General features: G+C 34.0%; 1 protein-coding gene across 1 annotated transcript in view; it reads right to left on the bottom strand.

Moving 5' to 3' along the window:
• The window catches only part of LOC126883490 (protein commissureless 2 homolog), a 147,799-nt gene extending 135,827 nt beyond the window's left edge, over positions 1-11,972 (bottom strand). Inside the window, exon 1 of the mRNA XM_050649084.1 lies at positions 11,601-11,972. Within this exon, the coding sequence (XP_050505041.1) occupies positions 11,601-11,883 (283 nt within the window). The 5' untranslated portion in view covers positions 11,884-11,972. The remainder of the gene's footprint in view (positions 1-11,600) is intronic.
• Between the last annotated feature and the right edge of the window lie 453 nt (positions 11,973-12,425).

Here is a 12,425-nt window from a genome sequence, read left to right as displayed (position 1 = left end):
GTAAGGAGTTCTTTAAGTAAATGACTCATCAAACTAATTAATCTATGTTCTTCACATTTTCTAGCATTGGCTTTTTTGGGAAGTGGAATGAATATTGATAGTAGCCAGTCTTTTGGTAAGTAACCAGTCTCATATATGTTGTTGAATAACTTCGTAAGAGCTGTGATTTGGTGTGCCTCTAATAGCTTTAAAATTTCACCATGCACCTCATCAGGTCCTGGTGATGTTCCATCTTTAATTCGCTTAATAACCATAGTTACTTTTTCGTTTGTTATTTCTAGGCCGTAGGGGTTGTCTATTTCAGCCGGACTTCGTGCTGCATCTTCGAAGAATTCTTGCATATATTCTTTCCACCTTCCTAATTTATCTTCAATCGTAGTCAAAATATGGCCTTCGATGTCTTCAACTATGCCTGTATTGCGTTGTTTTCTGGTGTTCTGTACATATGGAAATCGTCATGTTTGCGTTGTAGTGTTCAATTTCCTCCATCGGCAATGCTTCTTCTGCTTTTTTATTCTGATTAGTTTATTCTTATGCAACTTTTTGTATTCATTGTCATTTCTACCTTTTTGATTTCCTACTCTCTTCCATCATCTGCATTATTTTATCCGTCATCCATTCTTGCTTTTTCTCTGTTTGATTTAAGATATTCATGCGAAATTGTGGTAATAGATGTCTTCATTTCGTTGCACTGTTCTCCTATGCCACTAGTATTGTCTTCAGTCTTCAACTATTTCCGCAAAATTCTTATTATTCTCTGTTTTCACTTTTTCCTTGATGTTATTTTCTTTCAGTAGTTTTATATCTTTCTTGCGCCTTATTTTCTTATGAATTATTTTGAGTCGAATGTTGATATTTGCAACTAATAGTCTATGATCTAAGAAGGCATCTGCGACATTCAATAAACACCAGACATGATATAGAATATAATTTTTTCAATAAATTTCCCGCATGTGCGGGTTGAAAGTAATTTTGCCGGTCAATTAAAGCTTCAAATTAACCACGATAGTGTTAAAGAATGCATCGGTGGTATAATTATCATCAAAAAGCTAACGAATCACTCTGCATTCTTAATGTGCAGGTGCATGACAATATTAAATGGATCATTTCCGTTATAATTTTTATAAAGAAGAGTTTACATTGCACTGAAATTCTCTGTAATTAAAGGTCATCCACACTTTAAACAAAACATTTTAGGAATTTCCATTTAAGTAGACTTAGGTGTGAATCATGAAAATTTTAATAAAGAGATAAATCAGTTAAACATTATGCACACTAATACTCAAATTATACATTGTAAGATTAAGTTTATTACAAGAGTGATGAAAAATTTCTGGAAATATTATTGTTTCTATATTTATATTTTTACCATGAAGTATTAGGTTTGTTCTAGCAAACAGTCAAACTAGTCAGAAGCCGTCAGCAAACAGTTGGTCAGTGAGAGAACATAATACAGTCACCAGTGCTATCCCCTCTACTCGCGCTGGTCCACTATTCGCTGATGGTTTCAAACCGTTTGAAACTGATGCTAGAACAAACCTATTATTTTCTTTGGAAGTCGGGATCGGCACAAACAGAATCTGCATTGTGAAGTAAAATACAAATTTCTTTAAATTGTGCAATATTTTAGAAAAAGAAAACTATTTAGAGTGTAGTGGTCTACGTGTTATCATGTACTGTCCGTCTCCAAAGATCTCTGTCTCTGGTCATTTCTTTTAACTCATGCATAGGTCTTTTGCATATTCATGTAATTTGATCGATCCATCTTGTTGGGGATCTTCCTCGTGATCTTCTGTCTTCCACATTTCCTTGTATAATAAGTCTTTCCATGTTTTATGTGTTTTCTCTCATATTACAGGGCATGGGGCATCCACGAAGCTTCTCCATTCTCCTCTATTTCTGGCCATGGATGCTATTTCTCCCCAGGTTTTCTTTATACTTTTGTGGTCTTCTTCAATGGTACTCCTCCATGTTTTGGTCGGGCGTCCTCTGCTTCTTCGTCCAACTGCATTCCATTTGAGTGCCGGTTTAGTGTTATATCTGCATTTTCTTTCCTCAAGGTGTGTCCCAGCCAGTTCCATCTTTTCCTCTTTATTGTTGTTCTGATGGGTTCTTGTTTGGTTTTCCTCCATAGTGCTATATTTGTTATGGTATTGGGCCAATATACCTTTAGAATTTTACGTAGACATCTATTTACAAAAACTTGGATTTTATTTACATTTCCGTCAGTTATTGCCCATGTTTCACTCCCATAAAGTAGCACAGTTTTCACGTTACTATTAAATAGCCTCATTTTAGTATTTTAGCTGATCTGTGTTGATCTCCGTATATTTGAGAGGGTTTCAAAGGCTTGTTGTGCTTTTCGTATTCTCTGTTTAATATCTGCTTGAGCTCCACCTTTTGCACTGATTATACTGCCTAGGTAGCAAAATTCTTGAACCTGTTTTATTTCTTGTTGGTTGATGTATAGTTTATCACAGTTAGTTACTCCTATTCTCATCTCTACTGTCTTATTCGTGTTGATTTTAAGACCCACTTCTGCCAATTTTACATCTAGCTTCCTTAACATGCTCTTCATATCGTCTATTGTGTTCACTACGAAACATATATCATCTGCGTATTCCATATCTGCTAGTTTCTTGTTCTGAAGGTAGTTCCAAGGGATCCCACTTTTTCTTTCAATTGTTTTTTCCAGTATATGATTAAGACATATATTGAAGAGCAAAGGTGACAGTATGCAACCTTATTTTAAACCTACTTCAATTGGTATTTTATCTGTTATTTGCCCTTTATGCAATACCTGACATGTTGTTTTCTGATACATTATTTTGATTATTCCAATGATCTTAGGAGGTAATTTATTTTGCCTTAAGATTTTCCACAGGGCTGTATGTTTTATGCTGTCGAAGGCTTTAGCAAAGTCTATAAAGGCCATTATCAAGGCTGCGTTCTTCTCTGTAGTTTCGTCTATGATGATTCTTGCCGTCGAAATTTGGTCTATACAGGATCTTTCCCTTCTGAAACACGCTTGTTCTTTTCTGATAGTTTTGTCTATTATATTGTTGATTCTTTGATGAACGATAAATGCTAATATTTTATTTATGGAACATAACAGCGTTATTCCTTTCCAGTTTTCGCATAGCTGTACGTCCCCTTTCTTTGGGAGCTTAACTATAATTCCATTATTCCATTCCGTGGGTAGGATTTCTTCAGCCCATATATCTGCTAGTAGGGGTGCTATTAGCTCCACGGTTCTCTCAGTGTCCGCTTTCCACAGTTCTGCTGGGATATCGTCCATTCCCGCTGCTTTGTTGTTTCTCAGGTGCCGGATTGCTTCAGCTATTTCTTTTTTCGTTTGAGTGTCCTCGTTCATCTTTAGATAATTTTCATTTGGCACTACGTCGTTACCCTCTTGGAACGGCGGCTCATTTTCTTCTTCTGTCATAAGTTCGTTATAGTACTCATGCCATCTTCGTGTTTGCTCTCCAGTTGTTGTAAGCAGCTGTCCTTATTTTTCTTTTAGTGGTTTGTCACTGTTGAAGTTCTTATTTGTCAGATGTTTAGTGGTTCTATATAGCTGTCTCTGATTATTTGTTTCGGCTGCCTCTTCTGCTAAGCGCGCCATCCTCTCTGTCCATATTCTTTTGTCAATCCTAGCGCTCTTTTTTACTTGTTTATTTGTATCTGCATACTCTTGGGTTATTCTGATCTTATCTTCTAATTTTTTTATTCTATTTAGTTCAGCTTTTAAGTCTTTCCTCTTTTTTATCAATTTCCATGTATTATCACTTAGCCACTCTGATTTCTTTTCTTCGTTGTAGCCCAACACTTCTTGTGCGGTTTGGTGTACAGCCTCTTTGATCATTTCCCATTTCAGTGCCTTCTATCTTTCTTCTATCCGATTGTCTCAGGGTCCAAGATTCACATCCGTAGGTCAATATTGGGAATATTAAGCAGTTAATCAACCTCATCTTTAACGCTCTTGAAATTTGACATTCTTCCATATTTTGATCATTTTTGCTGTAGCAACTTTTGCTCAATCACAACTACGTCTAATCTCTTTCTGTAATGACCCTGTGTTTGTGATCAATGATCCCAGATATAAGTATGAGCTCACAACCTCAAACCAGCTAACTATGGTAATGCGTGGATGATTGTTATGTAGTCTATCCACTATTATGATCTTTGTCTTTGATATGTTTAATTTCAAATCAAATATTTGACTTTTGTTTTCGACCAATCGTATAAGATCAATCAGCACAACATGTATAAGCTTACTGAAAAAGGAATCTAGATCCATGTCAAACTATTTAAAGTTGTTTTTTTGTTAATGAAGGTCTTAAAATAGTGCAATTATTATTATGTGAAAAATTATTAATAATATAAGCTCTTGTTAGCCTACATGTCAAAATGTAGTACTTAATTAACATAAATATATTATTAGTGATAATAATATAGGTTATTTTCACTATACATTTAGTATATGTACGCAATTAAAAAATTCATTTAAATACAACAAAAGGGACTTCGAAAAAAAACTGGAACGAATATTTTTTATAACATATTATTTGTCATGTAGGTATACGTTTGGTTATATTTTGGCCTGGATCCCGCGTACCAAAAAAAAGTTGATTGATAGCAAGCTAAGAATTTATTAATAACTTAATGGTGTCTAGTCGGACAAACTTTGATGTACGGGAACACTGGAACAGGGGAAGTTTTAATTGTGGAACAGTTTAAAAATTTGGAACGTCAGACTACGAAAACGTCCCATGTATTTTGTCGGACAGGACATCCAATTGATTTGTTACCCTTTCATTAAACTCTCATGCAAAAATCAGACTGCTTTTACTAACCAACATGACTCCTGTCATTTGTTCTTCCTATTCTGCTCATTAAAATGCCCAGTTGGTGATAAACACCAGTCTAATTTTTGCATGAGAGTTTAATAAAATGGTAACAAATCAATTGGAAATTCTGTTCGACAAAATACATGGAACGTTTTCGTAGTCTGACGTTCCAAATTTTTAACCTGTTCCACAAATAAAACTTCCCCTGTTCCAGTGTTCCCATACATTAAAGTTTGTCCGACTAGACACCGTTAAGCAATTAACAAATTTTCAGCTAACAATTTTTTTTGGTACGCGGGATCCAGATCTATTGTAAAAGTAGGTACGTATTAAACTGAAAAATATAAAATAGTGGAAAGAGGATTTCGTGATGGATTCATAGAAACAGTTTCGTCAATATATTAAAGTCAGAAGAACAAAAAAGAACTCCAAGTAATATACATATTATATTCTTAATAGTAATAATTGCGCTGTAAAAAGAAGATGAACAAAGTAATACCCCGTAAAATGTGGACGGATAGGATGCCTGACATAGCAGCATGAAAGAATATATTATTGAGCAGGGGACTATTGCGCCGATGGTGCTTGCTAATATCAGGTCTCCATAAAAGGTCCTTTAAGCTGTGGGCAGTGGGCACGATTGCGCCGACAGCCGATTTAATGCTTACAACACTTGCTACATATTATATTATTAGCTACTTACTCGAATTTCTGCTCTTCTAGGAAAAATTGTAAATTGCGTAAAGGAAATGTCAAGATAATGAAGAACACGAGGGTTGTGTAATGTACATGTTAATAGTAAGACTACAGCATAGAAGACAATATATGGGCAACAAAACGGAAACAGGAATGGAACACATTAAGAGAATGGCAGAAAATAGGATAGTAAGAATCAGTGGCGGCTCGTGAGTTTTACAATAGGGGAGGCTCTAACTATAAAAAGTCTAGACAAATTTGCACTAGCAAAAAAATGCACCAAAAAATGTAATTTAAGGCTCCATTTGTTTTTGACCATTTTTATTTACATTTCACCTTACGGGGATCCTCCCTCTTACCGCATGCTTGCATTGATAACTGAGATGTAGAATAGCTTTTGTAATTAATAATAATAATATTGTTAGAATTATTGATACTAAAAGAACTTTATAAGAACAGGATTAAATCTAAAATTAACGAAATTTTTCGAATTTTGAGTCAAATTTACCCCACAACGATAGAAGTTCCTTGTAATTGCCGCGATTAATGGAATCATCACTTTCATCGTGTCCGAGAAAAGCTAATTCTTGCGAAACCAAATATATTGTTATATCGATAAGCCTATTTAAATTCATCCTATTCTCCAACATCTGATTATTGTAAGTAATTATGGCCTCTTTTTGAGCTGTATCTAAAGTAGTTACTATATTTTGTTTAGCAAAAAGTTTTAATTTATACGACGAAAATATGTGATCTTTAGATTTGGAATGTCATTCAGTTGAACGAGGTAAACTTTTTAGATCTGAATATCCTATTTTTTGAAAATAAGACACAAGGATAGTAAAAAACTTTTCCCTCTTAATAGACCCGGTTAACCAGTCCCATTTATTAAACCAATTAATATTAAATGCACAATTTTAACGATTACCTGAGGATTTATTAATAGTTAAATTTGGCTGTGGTCTTCCTAAGGTTTTAATAATATAAGCATTATTATATATACTTAAAGTAATACAATTATTCCTGAGCAGCCAGTCAATTATATCTTCAGATATTTTGATTTCGTTTAACTTATCCATTTTATATAAACAAACAACGGTACATAAATTGTAAAAATAACCATACCAAGCCAATAACAACACAAATAAAAATATATGAAATACAAAAATTCACCAAACACTAATTAAAAAAAATAAAATGATGAAATCACACAAAGAAATACCCTGACTATTAACTTCCTTATAGAATATAAGTAAAAACAAAAGGGAGCCTAATTCTGGTTTAGCCTCCCTTGCCTTATATTTCTGGGTAGTATGACGTGAAGCGATATAATATTACGTTTCTCTATCGAGTATTATTGTACGCATAGGAAACTATATTGCTGGTTTCGAGACGTTTGTCGTAACTTATAACACAACGGAGTGGAGTCTGGTTTCTGCCTCCCTTGGTAGGGATATGAGGAGCTGCTGACAGCGTATAGATGGGCATATAGATGCGTTCCAGATGCGTTTAGTTATAAGTGTGCAATAATTTACACTTTGCATTAGTACGAGCGCTTGTTGTTTTTCGTGATTAAAAATAAACAAAATAGTGACATTTCATCAATAATTATAGAAATATTATGTCCCAGAGATGACATAAAATGTGTAAAAAAATTATGGGGAGGCTAAGCCTCCGTTGCCTCCTCTGACGAGCCGCCACTGGTAAGAATACCACGAGACAAATCACTAAATGGTCGAAAAAGTTTTGGAAGACCAAGGAAGATATGATGAGGTAAACAATACAGGAGGCTAATAGCGAAGAAGAACAGCCCTTGGGAGTCTATACATAAGAAAAAAAAACATGTAGATCCATAAATCTATTATCAGTGCATGCTAATAATAATATGCATAATAATAAACGATTTTGCAAAACAGGATTTGTGTTAATCTTTAAGCCCATATCAATATTTCAATCAACGCTTTAAGTCAATCTTTCAACAAACTCTGGTATGAAGGATGACCATCTAAAATAAATAACTTGCCTTATCAATTCTACGAATTTCTAAACTTTAGCTGAGCATCAGGAAACCTATAAGTTAGCTTAAATTAAAAGAAGTTAGGTAAGTTCTTAAGTTTATAACAAAAATTAGCATATAAATGACATAAGTACGCACTGCATGAGAGCGCCATCCTACAAAGATTCCAGAACAAAGATTTCCGTATTATAACCAATGCTCCATAGTATGTTACAACTAATATAACAGAAAATGATCTCCACATTCCATTTATAAGAAGCCACAAAGTAAGGCGAAAAATACAAGACATGATCATGTGCAAAAAATCTGGTAAAGCAACCTCTGTCTTTAATCCAAAAGTTTGGTATATAAGTTTTTAACACTCTCATTGTTGGTTTTATGGTACTATCATAGTGTTATTCGAACGTTTAATGTTAAACTTTAGAGTAACTGCTAAAAATAGAGTAAAATATATACCAAAACTGGACGCTCTGAGCATCAATTGAAAGTATAAAGCATGGAAGGAACATTTAGAGGTGTAACCAGGATTATCCTAACGGGGGGGCCTTGATGGTCTCTGTGGGGTATGGAATAGTAATTAGGGATGGGAAAAACCTACCGGTTTTAACCTAAAACCGGTTTTTTTACTTCGCAATAACCGGTCTTACCGGTTGTTCTTTTGTCCCGGTAATAACCGGTTTTTTCTTTTTAAAGTAAAAACCGGTTATTCGGTTTTTACGGTGATTAGGATTAGGTTAGGTAATATTTTGGATCCCAATCATAATTATTATTCTCAAGTAATTATTCCAAACAAAGCCATAATTCAAATTTTATTTTATAAATATAGAAGCAAACTGAAAGTGCAAACTCACATCAGCCAGAAACAATTAAGTTTCATTATAATATTTCATTAAAAAGGTATTTGTAATCATAATATTTACATAAGATGTGATCTGGTTGAAGTAGACGCAAACATCATCTATTTTTCACACTTGACTCTTGACATTGAAAGTGGGTGAATGACTTTTTCTGATTACCAAAAATACTGTTCTGACTATGAATATCGAATTACCGATTACGAATACGAATCGCCCAGGATTTCCCTACGTTTTCAAAACGATACACCAATACAGGAAGTATTAAATGAGTTAAAATATACCTATTATACAAATATACAAACGTGTTAAAATAAATACATGATAATCTTTTTTGATGGTAGTAAAAATAAAAGATAAATTGCATTATCCAATTTATTTTGAAGTAAAATGTTTATGTTGATATTATTTTTTTTAAATCCCATTTGAAAGAGTCTGGGAAATTTTTTATAAGTTGAAATGATTGGGTTAAATTGTATGTTATTGCAATATGTATATATTAATCTTACGCTATATTATATTTAATAATATATATTTAACAATAAATATATAATAATAATAAAATATTAAATAAATATAATAATTAATAGAATAAAATGGTTTTATTAAAAATTGTGTTTTATTTATATTGATATTGATGTTCTTTCGATAGTGCTAATTTTGATCATATTAATATCGAGTATCGAGTCGAGTGGAGTATCGCAAACTAAAGTGCATTGTAAATGTAACATTGTAACCTATTGGATTAAAAAAACCGAAAACCGGTTTTTGAAAAAAACCGGTTTTTTTGGCCGGTTAAAACCGCCAGGTTAAACCGCAAGCAAAAAAACCGGTATAACCGAAAACCGGTGTTTTGTCAAAAACCTCCATCCCTAATAGTAATGGTGTTAAGCATATAGAGCTCAAAGCACAGGGGGTTATAACACCCAAAACCCTCCCTGGTTACGCCTATGGGAATATTAACCACTATTCTATCTAAAATAAAGCAATGGGCAACAGAAGATACTGTTTAACATATTTAACAAAGTAATCCCAATCTGATACATCATGGGTGGATATCTAAGAAAATAAAGGAAGAAAATATCTGGCCAGAAATTACGGCATTATACCAAATTATCAAAATAATGCATTAAGAGCGTAGGCGCCAACGGCGGATCCAGGACCGATTTTCGAAAGGGGCCATAAACTTTTTTTGGGGTGGAGAACCGGAGGTACGGAGGGTAATTTTTAAAAATTAGGGTTACAATGGTGAGTTTTAAGGAACTTTTCACACACTTTTACCGTGTGTGAAAAGTGCCTTAAAACTCACCATTCCTGCCATAGTCTCGATTCCTACACATTTCTTCGGATTTAAGTGCAGTTCTTTCAACAAGTTTAATACTATTTTTCCCAATGCTGCTCCTGTCAGGCCTTGTTCTTTCCCTCTTTCTTGATTTTCACTGATTATTTTTAGGTTCTCATAAGCGTCAATGAATTTGACAAATTCTTCACGATTGTTGTTATGGTGTATGTATCTCAAATTTATAGAAAGCTGTTCCACGTAGGATACGTCGGTCGTTTCGTCAAATATTATTTGTTTAATTATTTCTTCACCACAACATGTTATTAATTGATTTTGAATGCTGCTACTAATGTATGTTGCTCAGGAAGATGCTGTGGATAGGTGTTATTTAAGAGTCTTATCTCCTGATGCGATTTTAAATCTTAACAATTCCCCTCATTGCTAGGTCCAGCATCTTCGTCCAGAAGCAGAAGGCCATCATCACGATGGTCTCTTAGAGGAATATTTTGTCGACCTAAGAACACTAAAGACCCTACTATTGGTCGTAGTCTTTCTTTATTTTTTGTATCTGTTTAGACCTCTGAGAGTATATCTGTTAATGACTGACTTTGGAGGGTTGCGATAACTTTGTAGAAAATCCAGCTCAACCTGAACGCACTCCTTGTGGTATGATGTTTTTTCATGGGTTTATATGGCTCCGTCTTTGCTCATGAGTTTGGCGAAAGATGTTAAAGGTTTCGTGCCAAGGCTCTGGTATATCATCCCCTAATTGTGACCTTATTTTTCATTAGAAAAATAAAACTTGTAAAACAATTCCTTTTGACTGTGAGAAAATATTAGCTGAGAATTATTATGCAAGGAGGGATCCAAGGAAGAAGACGCATCTCCTGGCTGAGGAACCTTAGAGAATGGTTTAACTGTAGTTCATTACAACTATTTAGAGCAGCAGCCAACAAAGTGAACATAGCCATTATGATATCCAACCTCCGATAGGAGAGGGAACTTTAAGAAGAAGAAGTGAGAAAATACCAACCAACTCCTTTGTTCTAAGTGCTAGTGACCCAAGTAACGCTTCATTTCTTTTTTATTCTTTAAGTGTATAGAATATGGAAATTTGTACGATTTTGATGGCTGTCAAGGTCATTCTAACAATTGGCATTTTGTAAAATTATCAACATTTTAATTTTTAATTTATAAAAACCCAAGTCAATCTTGAAGCTTCCGTTACTTCCTTTTTTCAATTCTAGTCTAGAAATCATATTTTAATCTCCTGTTTTATACATGTATATGTGTTTGAAATTAAAAACATTTGAAATGAAAATATTTAAATTTATATTTTTTTAAATTCTCGGAGGGGGCCATGGCCCCCTCCCTGGATCCGCCCTTGGTAGGCGCTAAATTTCGGTCGAATGCTTTTAAAATGCATTCATTTTTTGGAATCCTGAGAAAATTAATAAATATTTTTGAAAAATTTAAACGCAAAATGAAAGATTACATTATTACCGAGGGCCGAAAGTCCCCGAAAACTTCTATAATCTTTAGTTTAATAAGTTACAGGGGTGAAAAAAAAAGGGAAAATTGAGTCTGATTTTTAATTTCAAATATCTCATTCAAAAGAGACTTTTTGTTCTAAAGGGACTTTCGACCCTCGGTATTAATATAATCTTTTATTTTGGGTTTAAATTTTTCAAAAATATGTTATTGTTTTTTCGGAATTCGATAAAAATGAATGCATTTAAAAAGCATTGCAAGCAAAATTTGCGCCTACGCAAAAATAGGTTACTATAAACATCATAGATGGTAGTAATTTTGAGCTATAGATATGAAAACTTAAACTTATATATCCGACGGCCCGAGGGGCACTAAGGATTATGAGAAAGAAGAAGAAAATTTAAACTTACCTCGCGTTTTCCACTGCTGAAACTTGTGATAAATCAAACAAGAACACATAAAACATACACAACTAAGCACCATAAGTGTCAATACGATTCCGACCCAAACATCAGCCAAAAACTGTTCATATTCAGGATCAGGAACATTCAGTTTTCCTCCTTCAGTCTCGGTAGATTGTACTAAAATATTCGTGAAGTTTTCGCTAAAGTTAAATTCACCACTACTGATACTACTGAAGTCTCCGATTTTTGGAGGAAGTTTTAATTCAACTTCTTCCTCTAATGTCAACATTTTGAAAATGTGAAAGACCGGTTAAATCCTTACTCGTCAACGTTGAGGTTAAGCACTAACTGTAACTGATAAATAAGTCAATTGACTTTGTTAAGTTTCGTACTACTCGCTAGTCGCTGGTACTCCCACTTTCACACCGGCATGGTGGCACCGTTGTTGTTTTGTTTTATCAGAATTATCGGTTCACTAAAGTCGTACAAATGAATTTTGGTTATAATATTGTTTAGTTATTTATTTAATAATTAGTTTACACGCGTATAAAAATTTAACAGATACTTAGCTATACAGGGTGTCCAGAAACTCCCGACAAACGAAGACCAGAGATCCCTCAGATAGTTTGAAGAGAATTTCACATAATTGATCTGGTCCGAAAATGCTTCCTAAGGGAGCTATTCTTCTTTAAGTGCCGTCTCCTAATCGGAGGTTGGATATCATCATCACTATCTTTACTCTATCTACCGCTGCTCTAAAGAGTTTTATAGAACTGCATTTAAACCAGTCCCTTAAATTCTTCAACCATGACACTCTCCTTCTTCCTATAC

This window comes from Diabrotica virgifera, chromosome 4, assembly GCF_917563875.1.
Source record: "Diabrotica virgifera virgifera chromosome 4, PGI_DIABVI_V3a".
NCBI classification, from domain to species: Eukaryota; Metazoa; Arthropoda; class Insecta; order Coleoptera; family Chrysomelidae; genus Diabrotica; species Diabrotica virgifera.
This window is presented reverse-complemented; position numbering and strand designations above follow the sequence as displayed.